This window comes from Mandrillus leucophaeus, unplaced genomic scaffold (genome assembly GCF_000951045.1).
Source record: "Mandrillus leucophaeus isolate KB7577 unplaced genomic scaffold, Mleu.le_1.0 Scaffold1111, whole genome shotgun sequence".
NCBI classification, from domain to species: Eukaryota; Metazoa; Chordata; class Mammalia; order Primates; family Cercopithecidae; genus Mandrillus; species Mandrillus leucophaeus.
The window spans coordinates 681,727-703,538 of record NW_012099333.1 but is presented as its reverse complement, the minus strand read 5'-3'; the positions used below and the strand labels follow the sequence as shown (position 1 = coordinate 703,538).

The 21,812-nt window shown below is 35.6% G+C and overlaps 1 protein-coding gene across 1 annotated transcript in view; it reads right to left on the bottom strand.

Moving 5' to 3' along the window:
* Positions 1–13,768: 13,768 nt before the first annotated feature.
* The window catches only part of TFAP2D (transcription factor AP-2 delta (activating enhancer binding protein 2 delta)), a 56,819-nt gene continuing 48,775 nt past the window's right edge, over positions 13,769–21,812 (bottom strand). The window contains exon 8 of the mRNA XM_011993710.1: positions 13,769–14,166. Coding sequence (XP_011849100.1) covers positions 13,947–14,166 — 220 coding nt within the window. The 3' untranslated portion in view covers positions 13,769–13,946. The remainder of the gene's footprint in view (positions 14,167–21,812) is intronic.

Sequence of the window (21,812 nt, the reverse complement as noted above, 5' to 3'; positions counted from 1 at the left end):
TCTCAGAAAGACTTTGTGGTTGCCTTTTCGAGTAATTCATTGCTTTCAGAAACTGGATAAAAGTCAGGTAGTCCTTGAGTATCCAGTTATTAAGGCATAAAATACTAGCAACAATTTTATTCAGCACCTTTTATGTACCAGGATCTCTGCTTTATGCTTCATATGCATTTGCCCCAATCCTTCCCTGAATTCAGTTTGGTTTCTCTGCTATCATTTTATGTATTAGGAAAATATGATTTGGGGAAGATAGGCAGTGCAATGTAAGGTTTAAGAAGAAGAGTTCTAGAGCCTTTAGACATGGACCTGAATCCTGACTCCACCACTCAATAACTATATGACTCAGTATATAAAAGTTATTGAACCATCTCTATGACATAGTTTTCTCATTTGTAAAATGAGCATTATAACAGTTTTTCCCTCATGGGGTTGCTATATATGGTACACATTATGCAAGTGTTTGCTCTGACAGTTATTAAATATTTTGTTAGAGCTGAGATTTGAATCCAAGTCTGTTTGAATATGAAACCCATGCTAGTTCTTAGCCCAGTGACTGAAACCACATTGCTGAGCCAGTGTTTGAGTCCAAATAAAGATTCAATGAGTCAAGATGCATCCTTTAGACTCAAAAATGAATGTCAAAAGTAACTGGCAAGGAAGGATACAACATGTTCCCAAACTGGGACCAATTAAGATTTTAAGCCATTATATTTCACATAAACCTTCTGGAAACTTTGAATTAAATCCATGATTCAAATAAAGTTATGAGATTAAACATAACATCCATATTGTAAGAAAATTCACATACACACACATACACACACACATACAAAATAACACACACTGTTTATTTGTCACCCTCAATATGCTTGTAGGGTTGGAGGAAAACTTTCTACTTTAAAGATAAGAGAACCATGGCACAGAGCAGTGAAGTTATTTACTGAACGTTGCATTAAGTGCTCTCATAGACTTTACAGTCCAGAGGACTCTTAAATGGACAGAGAAATGTAATAAAGAATTATACTGTTATGATAAGGTCTTCAGTTACCCATCCATTTATTCCTTCTTTATTTATCTGACACCAATTTTCCTGTGTTCTAACCTAGATCCTTCTCTTTACTAAGAAGCTTCATTTTATTAATTATCTGCACATTAGTTAGAATCAATCCTTCCATATTCCCCACTCATTAAATGCTTGTCGCTTGTCATTTTAAATGTATTGTCCTATTTTTATTTTGCAAGTTTGAGGAAGTTCAACTTTCTTCTATAAATAAATCTAATATAGTTGTAGAGTACAGAGAACCAATCTTGTCTCTGAATAATATTCTGAATCTGTAGATTGATAGATAAGTCTACCAATTGATCTATCAATTATCTGGTACATTGTCTGGTAGGTGATAAACAACTAGTTGTTGAACGGATATGGGAGCAACTTTTTCCTTCACTTGCTCCAGCAATCCCGTTGATGAATGATAACTCACTTCATCTTCCAGCAGAGGGCAGTAGAATACACTCTGTAGCACCAAGGCTTTGGGAAATACTGGTGCTATTTTGAAAGTACTGTATTCAGATATGTTTGAAGATAGAGAATAAGGTGACGGTTTTTGGTGAAAAAAAATTAGAGAAAAAGAGACGTTATATTAATTCTTGTTATAAGTGAAGCAAAAAAATTTTCATTGTAATACATTTCTTCTTCAGGGAATTTGTAGTTGGTATGTGACTCAAAACCAGAGAAGCCTATACTTTGCAACTGCCTTTGTTAATTCTTTCTGTATTTAAATACTATCTACACAATATTTCCTTTGTTGAATGAGTTATAGGGAATAGGAACCAGTGGGTAGAGAAGAATTATAGGGAATATAAATATGCCCCTGTGATTACTAGTTTATTTAACAAGGTAAATGACTTTTTGGTTTTCTTCTAGAGCTGAATTCTGCAGAGAGACTTTGTGGTTGCCCTTTTGAGTAATTCATTGTTGTTACAAACTGGATAAATTTCAGGTAGTACATAAGTACCAAGTTGTTAAGGTATAAAATACTAGCAACAATTTTGCTAGTAGTTGCTAAAATATGTTATAGTCAGATAAATCTGTGTCCTATAATTATAAGTTTATTTATTAATTATTGAATAAACATTTTAAAAGTAACTTTAAAGAAAGATTTTTAGGGCAGAGATCTTTTTCTAGAGTTCTGCCTGCATAGATAATTTTTTTCCAAACCTTGTTTGCTTATGCCATACTTGCAAACATGTTAGGATATGCAGAGAGTTGTCTCAGCACTTACTCTTTGATCTCACCACCTGCTTGATCATATTTCAAATGCAGACACTCACATGTACATATCTCTATCATCCACAACATCCACACTGTCCTTGTTCCTCCTTTTATTATGGTTATCTCTATCTGTACCAAGTTTCAACTTGGAGGACAGGAAGTAAAGGAAGTAGGAAAATCTAAATATTCTCCCAGATCACAACTCCTTGAGGTATCTCAGTATTGGAGACTGTCAGGCAATGCCAGCTTTTTGTAACTCAGCTACCTTCTAGTCATGATGAAAGTGAAACTGGAATTTGAGGAACCAGTAAGTAGAGAAGAAGAGTAGGCACAATGGAAGAGATAGGAAGAGTATTCTGAGCAAAGCAATATACACAGTCCTTTTTAATAGTTGTCCTGTATAAGATTTCAAGTTCATATCATCTCAAATACTGCTTTTTTTGTAAAGGATTAAGCGGCTATATTGCATTTCATCTCTGGTTCACTTCAACTCAAAATTATTTAAATAGCTCCTCTTATGTGTTTGAGTGGTTTGCTCAACAAAATTTGTTTGCTCAACAAAGTTTGCTCAAAAATTACATCAACAATTTTTGCTGCTGTCCCAGGTACCATAGAAATAAGAGAGGTGAGGTTCCTGCTTTTAAGACTTTACAGTCCGGTTGGGCTCATAAATGAATAAAGAAATATAATAAAGAATTATAGTGTTGTCCCTCCATTTATTCTTTACTTATTTGACTAATATATTTGTTGATGACCTACTTTGTGTCAAGTACCCCAATCCCATGGAGACAGGAAATAAATCACTAAACAAATAAATGAGATAATTTCAGATAGTAGTAAGTGCTGTGAAAAAAGTAAACAAATACTATGCAGAGGTAGTAGAAGAGTGTGCTCTTATCGCAGCTAATTTTGGTTTAGTTGGTAATTTTAGTTGGTAATTAGATGGTAAGGGATATCAGAGAATGCTTACCAAAGTATCTGATATGTAAACTAAGACCTGAAGGATTCCTAGGTGTGAGAGATAAAGGGGAAGGAGGTGGGTGAAGAGCATTCCAGGCAAAGAAAAGAGTATTTGCAAGATCTAGATGGCATGACTTGTCCTGTCAAGTTGCTAAAAGTGATCCAGATATGCCCAGGAGCCGTCAGTGAGTCTGGGTGATAAGGCTGGAGAGGCTGGCAGGTCAAAAAACAAATGAAAGGTCTCTAAGCCATGTTAAAGTTTTCAAATTTTGGCCCATGAGCATTGGGAACCGATATTCATTAAATGGAATTGCTTAAAGTTCTAAGAAGTATTTTCAGAATATGTTTTAATACAAGGCACCATTTTCTAGTTTATAAACCGTTTCTCTCAGAATGCCAGAAATTTTACTTTATTTTTTGGCAAAACCCCTGTATTATGCATGTATTTTCCAAATAATACTTCTAATTTCTTTCATTTATTTATCAATATTTAGGTGACACTTTACATCGGCACTGTTTTGGGTGATAGGAATGTATCATCGAACATAGATTAAATCCTCCCACATATGTAGATTTATTTAAAGGTATGAATTAGCAGAGAATTCCTCAGGGAATGGTTTTGTCAAGAAATGTGAAGAGATTCTACTTGCAATCTAACACGTTAGCCTGCCACCGTTTCACATAAACTGGCAGAAGACACAAGACTTGTAGGTCAGAGACAAACAACTTTATTACTCACAGTAACAGAAGTAGCCAAAGTATAAGCCTTTGTGCCAGTTCCCAGTTTTCACAGAACAATGTGAAGAGGGTCAGTTGACACCTATACATGCAGTGGGTTGTGTTACAACAGGGCAAACCTGAGCTTATGGAACACAACTATTTTATAATGGGTAATAAACAGAAGCATGCCTATATTGTGCTCTGGAGGAAGATATCATCTCTACCTACTAAGGCTATAAGCAATCCTGCCCTTTGCTCCAAAGGGAAACATTATCTCTATCTTCCACAATGGTACACAATAAAAAATGTCTTTGAAAAGACAGTTCAGCACAGAAATAGTCAGTGCAAAATACATGCAGAAACACAAGAGACTCATGGAGAATTGTCTCCTAACGGATTTGTCTTTGCTTTAGTTAAAGTACAAGCCACAAAAGTATTATGTGGCCAAAACAAGACTGAACATTCATCTGCTTCTTTCATTAAAAATCGTTTGTTCTGGACGTATCCTGTAGTGGGTCTGCATAGGTGAGATTTGGTGAACAGCTGGCCTTAGTGCATTAGATCTGTGTAGCTTGATTCTGTCTGCAGATATTTTCTCAGACTGGATGATAATTGAGGGTTCCATATACTCACTTTTATCTGCCTTTTCTGTTAATGTTGAATTTATATGTTTATATGTAAAGAGAAGAGCCAGGTATAATAAAATATAGTCAAATCCATTTCTCCTTAAAAATTGTTTTGTAATTTTTTTAATTTTTAAAATTGTTAAGGCTTAAGTAGCTGTCTGGGAGAATTTTCTGGCCAAACTTAACAGATATTTAGGAGTGGGCATCCTTTTAAATGGCTACATACCAGGGCATTTAAGTGGTTATCAATTGCATATATAATATTTTAATTATTATTTTTAATTCTAGAAGTCTAGTTAATTTGAAATTTAATGCTACAAAATTTTTCATATAATATATTTAATCCATAAGTCATAATTATTAAAATGAGAACTACTATACTTATGAAACATAAGCAAACTCTTTTTGGGGTTATGTGTATAAAAGTATTTTCAAAATATGATAGCAGACAAGACCAATGGTTTAGAATTTTTTTTTTTTTAGAAATTCTAAAGGCAAGGCATAAAATCTTTAAAAAAAATCACACTTGAAAGGTTAATTTTGTTTTAAATTATTGATCAATCCAAAGCAACATTCAACTTCACATACCAATTTTACCAAATTTCCATATATTACAGTGGCTTAAATATAAGAGCAGAAGTTAAATCTCTTGTCCTTTACTTTCTGGGTAAATAATTGTATTGTAAATCTAGATGACTTTTACCTCAAGGATTTAGAGGGGGGTAGTTTTTCTGTTTTTGTTTGTTTGTTTGTTTTTCCTCTAAAAGAAGGCAGGGTTGGCATTTTGCTGATGCCAATGATGTTTATATTTCTGAGGGCTGGGCAATTGTTTCTTGTTCACCTGGTCCCACTTGCACATACCTGCTTTCCTAAAAATATTTTAAAACATTTATTTCTAAGCTCCCCAAATCGCCTACCTATTTTGCAGCCAGAAGGAAATTGGAAGAAAAAATTGACCACTTAGTTCCAGGCACTAGCAACTCATGATTGCATTACTGCAATAGCCTCGTAACTGGACTTTCTGCCTCCAGTCCTGCTTTTTATTCCATTCTCCTCACTGGAGAGATTTATTGTAAGAAGTGAATATGATTTGCACATCACAAATAATCCTCTTCATGGCTTGCTATTGCCCTTATGACAAAGTCAAACTTCTATACAATTGACAATATATCATTCTGACTTGGCCTTGCTCTCTTCTCCAGTCGCTTTCAATTTTATCTTGCTTCCCTGTTTCCCCCATATCATCCCCTCCCCACCACACACAGTCCGTTGTCTAGCCACATTAAGATTCTTGGAATTCCTAAAACTCATCAGAATCTAAGACTTTGCCAATATGGTTCTCTCAGCTTGGAACATTATATTCCACCATCACCATCCAGCTCCTACTAATGATTCAATCAGCTCAAAAGTCACCAATTCAACAGAACTGTATTCATTTTCTATTGCTGCATAACGTATTACCACAAGCTTAGTGGCCCAAATCAAAATCCATTTATTAGCGCACATTTCTATAGGTCAAAAGCTCATCTATGCTCAACTGGGTTCTCTGCTTAGATACTCATAAGGCTAACTCAAGGTAGCAGCCAGGATGGGCTCTTTCTGGAGGCTCTAGGGAAAAATCCACTTTCAGTCTCAGGCAGATGGTTGGCAAAATCTATTAATTTAGTTGTAGGACTAAGTACTTATTTCTTTGCTGGCTGTAACGGCTTGTTAGCAGCTCTGAGGGGCCACTCTCAGGCCTTTGTCACATGGTACCCTTTGTGTTCAAAGCCAGCAACAGTGCATCCAACCAACAAATATCTCTCTGACTTTCTATTCTTCTACCAGCCAGAGTGAAAAAAAAATATCCCTGCTTTGAAAGGACTCATATAATAAGATCGTGCCCGCCCAGCTAATCTCTCTTTTGATTAATTTGAAGGCAACTGATTAATAGCCATAATTTTAATTACAAAATGTTTATCATCTAAGTATAATCACAAGTGTGATATCACATTGTATTCCCAGTCCCAGGGATTTGGATGAGGAATCTTGGGAGTTCGTGTTTACAATTTTGCCGTTTGCAGACAACTCTAATTTTCTAAACTATGTTTCTTTTCTCTCCTTTGTGCTCCCATACCACCATTCATTATGGTCATGTCTTTTCTTTTCTTTTCTTTTCTTTTTTTTTTAGATGGAGTCTCGCTCTGTCGCCCAGGCTGGAGTGCAGTGACACCGTATCAGTTCACTGCAACCTCCACTTCCCGGGTTCAAGCGAATCTCCTGCTTCAGTCTCCTGAGTAGCTGGGATTACAGGCACCAACCACCATGACCGGCTAATTTTTTGTGTTTTTAGTAGAGACAGGGTTTTACCATATTGGCCTGGCTGCTCTCAAACTCCTGGTGATCCACCTGCTTTGGCCTCCCAAAATGCTGGAATTACAGGTGTGAGCCACCGCACCCAGGCCCACCATGTCATTTATTAAAGACATTTAAAATAATCATTTGCCTTATTATCTCTCCTGTGAAGCAAATAATTCTCAGTCTTTACAACTATAAAATTAGGATAATTAGAGCATTTACATCATTGGGTTGTTATAAGTATTAAATAAAATATTTCGTGTAAAACAAGAATAATGCCTGAAACATAGTGAGGGCCCAATCAATGTTAGCTGTTAATATTATGATAAGTGGTGGAATTGTTACTGTTAAATGTCATTAGGATTTGAAGAGAAAATCATGTATTAATATCTTGCCTAGGATTGCATTCTCAACCACTAGCCCAAGTGTCTACCTGGCACATGGTTGTCACATGTTCATTCATTTGTCATAAATGATGGAAAATGAAGGAACGGAATATGTAATTCAGGGACTAGCCCAAGGTATGTAGAAAAAATATGTATGATTACCTGGGAGAAATAAAAGCAACCATAAATTATTGGATGCCCTAGAAGTGTTTTTAGATACACAGTGTCACAGTGATAGGTATAAAATATCTCATCTATTAATACAGAAAGTCAGTATCAAGCTCAATCTCCAATGTATAAGTTCCACAAGCAAATTGTTAAAAATCAAGATTTAGATAAAATAGTAATGGAAAATAAAACTGATGGCTATCGTCTCATCTACAGCAAAGCATTCTTTGTTCAAATTATTATATCCTCAAATACCATCATTGTATCCTGAAATGGATATAAATATGTTTATTGTTTCCATTATTTATTGGAGCCTACTTACTAGTACAGTCAAGATTTTTTGTCTGTTTGTTTGTTTGTTTTTTCCTGGGAGTAGTGGAGGGGATAAGGAAAAGCTGCATTTCCTTTCTGGCTTTATAAATGTTTACCCTAATTAATTAGCTTCCATTTTATAGGTTTTTGTTTTCTTAATGAATGACAGAATTCCACTGGAAATTATGGTCTTTTATCCTAGGGTTAGAAAGCTATAATGACTCTGTAACAAGATACTATTGTAATGGTTCTATTGAAGGGGTTTTGGAGAAGATTGCTTGTGACTTCCTTAGATCATGAGGAAAAGCAGGACTACGCTAAGAGCACACTGCTCATAACTTTCTCCCCTATTGTCTGGCTAAATCTATCCAGTATGAATACATGAATTTAATTGTTACAGAGACATATATCTCCTAGAACACATAATAATAACTTCAGGAATTCCAGATTTCTTCACAAATTGATCAAAGCTAAAATTCTAACCATCAGTAGTTAGTCAACAAAGACCTTTTTGAATCTGGAAATTTTTGAAAAAATTATCTTGTCATTATCAAAATGGAATAAGTTTAAAATCATTAATTTATTTACTCAACAAATATATATTAAGAACTTACTGTATGACAGTCAATACATTAGACACATAATAGAAGGTGCTGAGTAAGTTCAACACTCAAACTAAATGTTATTCAACCTTTTGTTGTCATTGGTCTTGTTTATTTAAAACTCAAATTTATTTGGGGTCTTAGATCTGAGAGCACATGTTCATTTCCAGTGGCTACAAATAGCAATTCTCATTCTGTACTTATTTTTGAGTAAGCCCTTGATCACGGACTAGAAATACTTTATGCTAGTATGTATTCATTTATGCCCCTAGATCTTTTTAAAAATAAGATTTAAGACAGCTTCCAGGAACTTATAAAAATAATAAAATACATAAATTAGAAATAGCTGAAAAAGACAAAGGAAAATTAATGGTAGGTAAATAAAATGGAGCCAAAAATGAGCCTAATAAAAAACAAAAGTCAGATGCAGTGGTGGGAGTCTGTAATCCCAGTTACCTTGGAGGCTGAGGCAGGAGGATTGCTTGAGCCCAGGAGTTTGGGGCTGTAGTGTGCTATGATCACACCTGTGAATTGCCACCACACTACGGCCTGGGCAACATAGCAAGATTTCATCTCTAAAAGAAACAAAAATAGAGATATGACTATTTTCTATAGGTGTGTAACAAATTTGACTATGAGTATCCTAACAGCCATTGCAAATGGAAAAGTTGACCATTTATTCAATTCACAGTGTTTGTGTCTAAGACTAAACCAAAATAATTGTTCCGCACAACTATTTCTGATACATAATTAGGAAAAAAAGTGTTTTGAAAGAGTTTCTGGAAAACCTATCAACAATATCCTTTCTGCAGATTAGTTTCTCAACCTTGGCATCATTGACATTTTGACTAGAGGAAGTCTGTCCCATGGGAGACTGTCCCATGCATTGTAGGAGGTTTAGCAGCATCCTTGGCCTGTACCCACCGGATGACAATAGCACTCCTCCTCCAGCTGTGACAACCAAAAACATCTCCAGACATTGCCAAATGTCCCCTGATGGCCAAAAGTTCACATCTCCCCACCCCCATACCTTGCCTTTAAGAGCCACTGCAGTAGATATTATTCCATGTTTTTTTGTTGTACTGATGTCATAATTTTTCCACCTTCATTCACTCACACCCTCTGGTGGTACTCTTCTACACCAACTCTGAACTTAGCCATGTGAAATCCTTTAGCAATGAGATAGTAACAGACAATACAAGCAGAGACTGGAAAAATCATTGCTCATCACCCCATCTCCTGTTTCCTAGATCCTGGTCTGGCTTGTGCTGGGCACCCTGTGTGTATTTTCATCATGACACATACCATATTTGAATAGCTATTATCTTCATAAGAGATTATGAGAAGCTTGACATTAATAAAACTATTCTATTTCACTCTGTATCTTCAGTCTCTAGGATGAAGCCTGTCATAGAAAGGGTACAATAAGCTGAAGACAAACTGATCTCTAGATAAAAAATGATTTGTCCAAATTCTAAGTATGAAAGACAGTAGCTAATATTCACCTAGCACTAACATGCCCCCTTTCTGCTCTAAACAGTTTAGATACACCAAGTCTTTGATTCTGACGGTAATTCTGTGAGTAGGTATCTACTATCATGCTCATTTTGCAGATGAGAAAATGGAGGCACACAGAGGTGTGGCAACTTGCTCAGAATCACACAGTAGCAAGTAAGAGAGCCTTGATTTGAACCAGGTAGTGGTTTCTAGTTCATACTCTTAGACACTAGGTCATGACACCTCTCACATATTGACTTGGCTTTTGTAAGGAAATGACACACTCATTGTGTAAAGAATTCAGATATGTATATATATTTTAAAATTCCACTGTTCTAAAATGCTTCCAAAGAGGCATAGAAGCAAGAAAATATAGGAAAATGTTTTGTACTACCTTACTCATTATTAACAAGAATAGTTTATTGTCACATTTATCTTAAAAGTGATAAGTGACAGAGGGTTGAACTCTTATCGCTGTCACACTTGGATCAGGGTACTCATAGGTCCTAAAGGGTCATATTTTGTTATAGACATTGAAGAGAATATATTCTCAAAAAATGGGAAAAAAAGGAACTGAAAAGCCGGGAAGGATTATCTCTATTTTTAAGGCATCTAAAAAGAAGGCAGAAGAAGAATAGACGAGGCATCTTTGCAGTGCTCTGATCTTTCCAGAGAAGAAAAATAGAGAGTCATTGAATTTTCATTAATTTTTCTAGAGCCAGCACACTTAAGTCAAATGGTAACTCTGATGACATATCCATGATAGTTGCATTAAATGAATTATTGAAACAGTCTTAAAATAAGCATATCTTTGTATAAAAGTTTGACTTATTTCATTAAGTTTTAAATATAAAACTGTTATGCTGTCATTAATTTGGGGTAAGTATGAGAGATTTGAATATATTTTCTGGGGAAGTAATAGTTTATCTGAAAAAATATTTCCATTATTTATCATAATATTAAAAATCAGAAAGTTTTTTTCAAGCTATCTTCTTTTATTTTTTATTTATTTATGTTTTTTCTTTCCTTTTTTTTTTTCTAAGTCTTGCTCTTGTCACCGCAAGCTGGAGTGCAATGGTGCGATCTCGGCTCACTGCAAACTCCATCTACCAGGTTCAAGCGATTCTCCTGCCTCAGCCTCCCAAGTTGTTGGAATTACAGGCACCTGCCTCCACACTCGGCGAATTTTTGTATTTTTAGTAGAGAAGGGGTTTCACCATGTTGGCCAGGCTGGTCTTGAACTCCTGACCTCGTGATCCACCCGCATAGGCCTCCCAAAGTGTTGGGATTACAGACGTGAGCCACTACACCTGGTCCAAGCTATCTTCTTTTACTATAAACTATAATAAAGGTAATAACTTCACTTTTGTTGAAATTCTAATACCTAACTAGTATTGTTTATTGTTCCATATCTATTTGAAACCAATGTGTCATCTTGGAAATATTTTCTTATTCAAATAAAAATAATTATTCCTAAATTACAATGGAGGAAGCAAACCAGATTAAAGCACTGAGTACTGAAAAAAAAATCACAATTAAAAGGTCCTTTGGCCCATTTTGGACAAAGAACACACACACATTCATTTATTCATTTATTTAAAAAGTGGTGAGTACCTATTATATACAAGGCAAAAATTGGTATGTTAACAATGTCTATTAGAATATGATAATGATTCTAAACATGACCAGTCCATCAATTCTTTTATATCCTAATGGCTGGTTAAGTTAAAAGATGGGTGCTGTCCATTTAAGGCTCTTAAAACACCCAACATCCTGGTAAATAATATGCACTGTAGTTATATTTTTGTTTCCAAGGCTAGTAAGTAATAACATCCCATTGAGGTGTTTAGAATCCCAACTAGTCACAGGTAAAGGTGAAACAGTAAGCTGGTAATATAAGCCAGATCTAATTTTTTGTCTGCTTATTGTTGAACATTTGACATGGTATATAACTACATAAAGTACCTAGCAGATATGCATATCAAAATGCCATATTAAATACATATGTATTGTTAATAATAAATAGAATAAAAGCAAGTTAATGTGGAAATTTAATTGAGGAAGTAGTCATCCACATTATCTGTACATAACTTTCCTACTACTTATTAAACTGAAATATTGATCATTTTTATTTCATGTGTATATTTTACAATATGGGAAATTTCATGTAAGATTAAATCATATATTTTGTGAGAAAATTTGGAGCTGCAGCAGAATTTTGGCTTTATTCTGTTTTATTTCAAAAAAACTTTAAGCCATGAATAATAAAAAAATTTTAAAAATGGAACTAAACACATGAAATCACAATTCATTATTTCATGTTTCTTTATTTTAAGCTCTTCTATTATGGAATTCCTTAGTAGTGTTTTCTGTTAATTAAATTTAAGCTAGGAAATTTAATTTTTCATTGGTATGGTTCTACTTTTCTGTACAAGATTGAAGATCAAGGTCAAATAATTTTTAAGAATTATTGTTAGGTAAAAATAGTTTTTGTGATCTCTACATGAAAATTCTTGAGCTATTTTCCCTCAATTAAAAATAATACTAATATTTCCCATGGGGTTGTAATATGATAGAGGCTTTTAAAAAGTAATTAAATATGTTAATGAGAGGAGAATGTTTTCATCTTAAACTAAGTGTCAGGAGTCCACACATTAATAAAAACATTCTTTTTTTCTTTTTACATAGACAATGACTTACATTTTTATTGGCCTAGAAGCTTGAGAATTGTTAACAGTAGAAAGGTTAGTACAATGTGATACCAATCAGGTTTCTTGACATGTTCAGGTTTATATGGACCAAACTTTCATTCAATTAGCCCCTTGCCTTTGCAGCCAGGAACCTCTCATTTTCAGTGTCTTAACTAAAGGACAATGAAGTTATAAAAACAAGCTACGAAAAAAGAAAGCATCTTAAAAGCAAAAGTTTTCTCTGATCATTATTTCTGTTTTCTTTATTGAACACAGACCTGAATGCTTTTGTGCCTCTAAAGGTTTAGAACACAGCCATCGGGCAGGTAGAAGAAGCACCAAAGCAGAAAAAGGAAGGCTCTCATCTTAACCATACAATCGTTGGCCACCAGCACTTCAGGGGGCCTCCCCTAGGTCCCTGTTCTCTTCTCCCATCTCTGAGAAGCAGGACTTCCCAGAAAGATCACTGTTCCTATTCCTATGCTTTTCCAGGCAAAACAATGCCACTGCTTTCCATCAGGAGCCCAATGGAGGCAAAGCTACTCTTTCCTATATCCATCCTGCCCTGACCCACTAAATGCAGTGGGTCTGTTTTCTTGAATTGCTAGGGTGGTGATATGAAGAGAATAGATAGAAGAGTTCATCTCTTATCCCTTCAGTAATATACTTTTCCAGTATCTTCTTAGCTATTGGGGTGGGGTAAATGGACCTGGGATTGGGTGGGAATATCATAGATACGAGAAAGTTTCCTGGAATTTTTAAATACCACCAAGGCACTGGTAGTTAAGTGGGCGAGGGGTTATCAAAATTTTAGATCTGTTGTCAATTCACAGATTCATAACTGCCCTTTTCAGTTACCCAAACATTTATTAATAGACTGATTTCCAGATTGATCTATTTAGTGGAATGAGGCACTCTTCAGTTAAAGGGAGTTAAGTTGAAAGACTGGAGCTGTAAGTACTGGTGGTGGATTCCAGTTTGGTCATGCTTTCTGATCCCTACCTACATAGCTGGGTAAGAAAGTGCATCAGTTAGATGTGAAAAAGCATGTGCTGCCTCTCCAAAGTCCAGAAGTGCTTGAAAACTGTGCTGTATATAATTCAGACAATAAGTTACGTGCACAAAGGAGTTTATCATAACATAAAATTAAAAGGTGACAATTTCATCACACAGTTACACTGCTGTTTTCCTTTTTTTTTTCTTTTTTTTTTTGGTTTTGTCCTTTTTTGTTTCATTTTTCATTTCCATTTTTGTTTTTTATGGAGGATTGGGGAAGGGTAGAGATTTGGTCCACTGAAGATTAGTCACCCTCAATGATATATATATTAGAAAAAATATCAGCAGCAAGACTCTCTGGAAATAGATTCCGTTTGATGTAGCTAGTCTGTCTTTTCTGTTTTGCCCTCTTTCACAGCAGCCTCTGAAGTTTTCCGCAGGGGGGCTTTCTCCGAGTTGGCATGTCCTTGGCCAGAATCCGCTGCTCCGCCGTTTTTATGAGTAGTGTGTTTTTCCAAGTAGTTCAGCATTTCACTGAGAACTGTTTGGAAAGTGCTTAGAGCTGCACATATTGCCGGAGTCCCAAAGCCATGAGTGATCAAACTGGAAATGAGAAGTGACAGGAAAAAAGAGATGAACGATTTGCAGTATCCTGTGAAATAGCAAATCCCTCCATATAATTCAGAACATTCAATTAAACAGGTATTTATTGTGTTCCTAAATGATGCTAAGCATTGTGGAAGATACAACACAGTTGAAGGTATTGCTCTTGACTACAAAAGAAATATAGGACCCGTTTGGAAGACTTGCCATTAATAGAGTTGATATGCACTAATTATTACCAAGTCTAAATATTCAACACATGACTTGATTCTCTACCTCATTAAGAAGTAGCTAGAAAACACACCTTTAGATTCCATGTGTGGAAACATCTTGCTTTCAAGAATGCCCTATATGGCATAGACTATACATGAAGAAATCATAATTGGCTGAGTGTGCCTCATGGCTAGTTGTCCCTCTGACTTCATTCTCCTTTTCCATAGTAATGCACTTTTATCCAGGCATATGGCCATCCAGATGGAGACTACATTTCCAAGCTTCTTTTGCAGTGAGTTTTGGACATGGGACTTAACCTACCCACAATGTAACATAAAGAGAAGTGATACATGCAGTTCCCACTTGCTTAAAAGGGTAGCTATGCCCTATGTAGATAATCACTTAAGTGGCAGGGACAAAACAAGATAGAAGGTAATGATTCATCTCTAGACTCCTAAATGAGAGAGAAATAAAACTCCGTCTTATGTAAGCCACTCAACATTTAGGTCCCGGAAACTAACTAACTAATAACAAAAACTAATAAGCAAATGTAAGGAATGTTATGGCAACCTCAGCATAGGTAGTTCTTCCAACCATGACAAATGTCATCTTTGGTTGAACAAACACATAGCTGTAGATTTATCTTTTTGTGAGCAGAAGCTACCCAGATTGTTCACTTATGTTAACTGTCCTGAAGTGACACTCTGCCAGTTTGCTTCCTATGTCTTGTAATAATATAGAAAAACATCCTGGTCACATAGTGTGCCCATGTTATAATATATATACAACATTGTGCATATGTGTATAGTACGGTTAATAAATAAAGCAATTAACTGCTTAAGTCCTAGTTTGTAACTGTTATTAGGACATTAGTAGTTTTTAAATCAGATAGTACCACCCTTCATAATACTTCAGCTACCTATAGTTATCTTTCTTAAGTTACATAATCTTTAACAGCAAAAATAATAATATTTTATAATAATGCAAATGAAGGATTTGGGGTTTAAGGCAGCCTATTAATATGCCTCAGTTGAGGTAATAGTAGGATCCACCATGTGGGGTTGTTGTTTTTATTCGTCTACGCAAAGGGCTCAGGAGGATGCCACTTCTAAATGAAGTCTCCGATAAATGATAGAGATTGTTGGCTGGATATATTTTCTGGGTAGAGGGTAACATTTCTGCATGTCCCTCCTTATTCCACAGGTTGCTACCATCTTTCTTCCGAATATATTACAAAGTTTTCCCTGTGCCTCCATCATAGTTAACATACATTAAAAAGAAAAAAGGAAATTCCAATCTCTGATTATGTAGGAAACAAGAATGGCCAGTGCTTAAGCAATCATGTACACCAAAGTTTGTAGTGTAAGACATCATCACTGCTCAAGTACTATATCCACACCTCTGCTGCAAGAAATTGCATTGCCAAGCAGGAAAAATAATTTAAGCTGTATTTCTACAATGAGACAACTAGAGGGGAAGTCAAATAATTGGAAATTTATCTGGGATCTTGGACAACAAATGGAATTGTTGGAGTGGTGGAAGAATTAATCATGGTGATGCCCACAAAAAGAACTGGGTAAAGCCAACCATTAATGTCCAGATGTTTGGCCCCAGGCACAAACTGTCTCTTTTCTCATGTTTTATTCCTATTTAGAGCTTCTTTTTTATTTTCTTCTATATTGGTATGTCCTCTTTGTTGTGACTCACTTCTTCATCTATAGCAGAATATAAAATATTATTTAGTTTCACTGGGTATTATTGAAGTTAATATCTAATTTTTGAGTTCTGAACATATGTCAAGTCCTATTCTAAGTTTTTTAAATCTGTATCACTTCATATAACTCTAGTTACAACACTAAGAACTAGACAATATTATTTCCATTTTACAGATGATCTGAGTCCCAGAGAAGTTAAATAATTTGCCTGAGAAATGGGATATTCTGTACTTATATTCCTCCCAGGCTGAGGGTACATTTTACTCCTCTTCTTTGAGAAATCACATTTTCTTTAGGCAGTTTAACTCAGTTCCTCTGACTTAACTTTGTACTTGGGCAGCCTTGTTGGCTTGTAAAATCAGATGCTTTTTACTCACTTTCCTGTCAAGGAGCAGCGTTTTTAAAATCAAGCACAGGTAGGTAGTTATACATAAATGCTTTTATTATCCACTTTGAGAAAATAGCTGTTTCCATATTTAAAGTTTCCTCTTAAGCTGGTATCACTTCTTGACTGATGGGCTTTCTTGTTGCAAATATGGATCCGATCATTAGCAGTTTGCATTGTCATCTTTGCCTTGGATTGATAACCAAGTGTACCAAGTCTTCACATTGGCTCTGACTTCAGGCACTTTGTGATTTGGGGGAAGTTATTTAGCCTTGTAAAATGACAGTAGTCTAACAAGAACATCTGCTAGGTTCTTTCCAACTGTAAGCTTCAATTTAAGAGTTTAACATGTTTGGCCGGGCACAGTGGCTCACGCCTGTAATTCCAACACTTTGGGAGGCTGAGGCGGGCAGATAACGAGGTCAGGAGATCGAGACCATCTTGGCTAACATGGTGAAATCTTATCTCTAAAAAAACCACAAAAAATTAGCCGGGAGTTGTGGCAGGCGCCTGTAGCCCCAGCTACTCGGCAGGAGAATGGAGTGAACCTGGGAGGCGGAGATTGCAGTGAGTCGAGATTGCACCACTGCACTCCAGCCTGGGCAACAGATCGAGACTCCAGCTCAAAAAAAAAAAAAAAAAAAAAAAAAAAAAAAAAAAAAGAGTATAACATGTTTATGGTGTTCTTAAAATCAAGGACATGGACAGAGGTTACAGAAGTTGAAAAACCACTTCAGGACTGGGCGCAGTGGTTCATGCCTGTAATCCCAGCACTTTGGGAGGCCAAGGTGGGCAGATCATGAGGTCAGGAGTTCGAGACCAGCCAGATTAACATGGTGAAACCCCGTCTCTACTAAAAATACAAAAAAAAATTAGCCGGGTGTGGTGGCATGCGCCTGTAATCCCAGCTACTCAGGAGAACCTCTTGAACTCAGGTGAGATCATGCCACTGCATTCCAGCCTGGGCAACAGAGCAAGACTTTGTTAAAACAAAACAAAACAAAACAAAAACAAAAAAACCCCACTTCATCAACAAAGAACTCTAAAATCAATTGTAGGATATTCAATATAAAAAAAGTCATCCTGACTTTCATGACCTTAAATGTCATCTTTCCATATGAAAAACATTATGTAAATTTTGTTAATTACCTTAATTTAACATTACCTGCATATTAAAAATATGCATAGCACACTGCACAGAATGATAGTAAATGTAAGGCACAGATTCTTTTCTAGCAGATTTCAGAGAAATTTATGAATCCCAATAATTAAAGTAATCTAATGTACTACAATAATGTAAAAAGAAGTGTGCAATCACAGTATGTTTTAAAAAGTTCTGGGAATATCATGCTATGCTTTTAGCCCCCGTCATTCCAGAAAAATAGGTGTGTATCTCATTCACAGTGACATACAGAAAAGGAGAGGGCTGGGTTCAGTGACTCATGCCTGTAATCTCAGAGCCTTGGGATACCAACGAGGGAGGATAGTGTAAGCCCAGGAACCTGAGAGTACAGAGAACTATGATTGCACCATTGCACTCTAGCCTGGGCAACAAAGCAAGTCTCTGTCTCAAAAGCACACACAGAAAAAGGAGGGAGGAATAATGTAGAATCTTAAAAAAATTAAAGAAAAATAGAAATAGAAGGTCTGATTTTTGATCCTAGACAGAAAAAAAAAAAAAAAAGAAAAAAGACTAAGGTCACCTACAAGGTAACAAACTATAGTCAAATCTTCGAACTCTTTGATAATAGAGATGATTTTCACCTTTGGAAAATATTTTTCAGTTACAGGTTTAATGTTTAAGTTACCCTTGGCATTTGCACATAATTTCATCAGATTACTGACCAGAGCACATTTCACATGCAAATATCACCAGGGTTAAATAGCAGCCGTGATGGTTTGAAATAGGCAGTCAAAATATAGAAGTTATTTTAAATTCTAAATTCTAAAACTCTATCCTCAAAGAGGCCATGGAGATAATTTGCATTGTGTTAGATAAGTCATATCTATGCTACATTTGTAAAAGAATAGTGACTATAGAGAAGTCACAGGTCAGATCAGGTTTCTTAATGTTTCCCAAGTCGCCTTCCTTCACCCTATGTAATCATGTGCTCTATTACCTTATGTTGTAAAGTTTATCTCAAGTGTATTCCTTTTTAATACCCAAACATGACAGTTATTCCTATTTGTGTGTGTTGTGTGTCCTCCCTCTCTCAGCCAATTGAAATTCCACTCAAAGAAACTCACAATTTCTTTGATGATACTGATGAAAAAAGGATTAGTTTCCTTGTGCCTGGCTTAAGATATTGAAAAACAGCTGTGTTACTTCCAAAGGATAGAAACTTGCCAAAGTGATGAGAGGACTTAAATAAAATCTGGGGAGAAAGAAGTAACAATCCCCAAACAAATGTAAAACTATAGCACAGAGAGAACAATGGGAAGAAAACAGGTGAGGCTAAACTCCCACTCACCAAGTGAGGAAGAGGAATGGGAATAACATTGGTAGCATCAGAGCATAACTGACAATCAAAGTATATCAGATTTTTACTTCAAGTGGTAAATCATGTCCCTCATAATAAAGACCATATATGACAAGCCTACAGCTAACATCATACTCAATAGTAAAACGCTGAAAATTTTTCTCTAAGATCAGGAACAAGAAGACGGTGCCCACTCTTACCACTTTTATTGCTATTTAACATAGTACTGGCAGTCCTAGCCAGAACTGCTGGGCAAGAGAAAGAAATAAAAAGCATCCAAATCAGAAAGGAAAAAGTTCAGTTGTTTCTGTTTGCAGATGATATGATTTTAGAAAATCCTAAAGACTCCATGAAAAACTGTTATAATAAATGAATTCAATAAAGTTTCATGATACAAAAATCAGTTGCATTTCTAAGGAGTACCAATGGACTATGTGAAAAAAAGAAATTAAGAAAGCAATCTCATAGTATCAAAAGGAATAAATAGTATCAAAAAGAATAAAATACTTAGGAATAAATTTAACCACAGAGGATTCAAGATCTGTACACTAAAAATTATAAGACACTAATGAAAGAAATTAAAGAAGGCACAAACAAATGGAAAGAGATAACCTGCGTTCATGGATTGGAAGCATTAATTTTTTTAAACATCCATACTAAAACCAATCTATGGATTAAGTGCAACCCCTACCAAAATTTAAACAGCATTTCCACAGAAATAGGAAAAACAACACTAAAATTCATTGGGAACAACAAAAGACTCTAAATAGCCAAACCAATCTTGAGAAACAAAAACAAAGATAAAAATATCATGCTTCTGATTTCAAATTATATTACAAAGCTATAGTAATCAAAACAGTATAGTACTGGCATAAAAACAGACACATAGACCAATGGAACAGAATGAGTCTAGAAATAAGCCCTCATATATGTAGTAAGCTAATCTTTGACAAGATTTTAATGAATACATATGGGAAAACGATGGTCTCTTCAATAAATGATTCTAGAAAAACTGAATAGCCACGTGCCAAAAAATAAAATTGGATCCTTATCTTACACCATACACAGAAATGAACTTAAAATTGATTAAAAACTGAAATGTAATAAAAGATCTAAACTATAAAGTTCCTAGAATAACAAATAGGAAAAAATATTTTTGACATTGGTCTGGGCATTATTTTTGGATATGACACAAAAAGCACAGGCAACAAAACCAAAAATAAGTAAATGGGATTCGGTCAAATGAAAAACACTTCTGCACAGTAAAGGTAACAATCACAAAATGAAAAGGCAACCTACAGAATGGGAGAAAATATTAGCAAACCATACATTTGATACAAGAATTAATATCTAAAATATATAAGGAGCTCATGCAACTCAATAGGTAAAAAAACAAATAACCTGATATTAAAAATGGGCTAAGGACACAAACATACATTTTTCCAAAGATGACATACAAATGGATAGTAAGTATATGAAGAGATGCTCAACATCACTAATCATCAGTGATACACAAATTAAAACCACAATGAGATGTCACTTCACATCTGTTAGGATGGCTATTTTCAAAAAGCTGAGAGAGAAGTTGTGGTGAGGGTGTAGATAAAAGGGAACCCTGTACACTTTTGGTAGAAAAGCAAACAGGTGCAGCCATTATGCAAAACACTATGAAAGTTCCTCAAAAACCTAAACACTAGAATGACAACATGATCCTGCAATCCCGTTTCTGAACTTGGGAGGCAGAGCTTGCAGTGAGCCGAGATTGCACCACAGCACTCCAGCCTGGGCAACAGAGCAAGACTCCGTATCCAAAAAAAAAAAAAAGAAGTTATCACTGAAATGCTGCATGGATTTAGTAAGATATGTAATAAAGTAACTGCATTTCCTTTTACAAATGAGTTATTAGAGCAGTAGCAATATAATTGAATGCAGGATTTCAGCAATGCATCTAACAAAGTCTCCCCACATACTGTATAAAAAGTTGGAGGGGAGGAGGAGGGTAAGTTAGATGACAGCAAAGTAAGGCAAATTCACAGCTGATTGTACAATGACACCCAGAGTGTGGATGTAAGGGCAGTTGTCAACCTTGAAAGATGTCTCTTGTGGAGTGCTGCAAGTCTGTCATTAATCCCACTCTGCTGGACATGTTAATTAACAATGTGATTGAAGCCATCATAGATTTTTAGCTTAATGGCTGGTATTAAAATAGAGAGGAAAGTTCCTGCATTGCATAACAGAACCAAAGTTCGGAAAAACCTTAATGTGATAGACAGCTTAATTGGTGGGCCAAAATCAATGATAGGAAATTTAGGGGAGATTAAGGAAAACATGTCTATTTGGGTAAAAAGCAAATTAGTGTTGTAATATACTAAGAAGGAGATCTGACTCAAGGGCTATTCATAGGAAAGAGCTTTACGAAATCAGTAAGTCTAAATTAAAAAGGCAAAGGTCAAAATTTGAGGTTTGGAGCATAGTTAGGCAGACATAGAGACTACATCTACCTTGGACTATATTCTCATTCATTTTCTCTTTCTTTCTGTCTCTCTCTCTCTGTCTCTAACTAGATTACAGCTCAGTGATTTCATTTTCCTATTACTAATTTCACACTGAGGAGCAGAAAGGCTCTGACAACTTGACTGTGAACAATACCATCACCTGCTGAGAAAATTCAGACTAGTGTAGTTTATGGCACCTGATGTTAGGGAAAATGTAACTTATATTTAACAGTCATCTCCCTAATTTTATTCATGGTTTTAAAAGCTCCTATTTTGCTAGACCTCCCAATTAACATTCTCTAAAGTACCTTTCTTGCAACATAAAGCATCTCCTCAAATTGGCTCAGTTCAGGAAGGA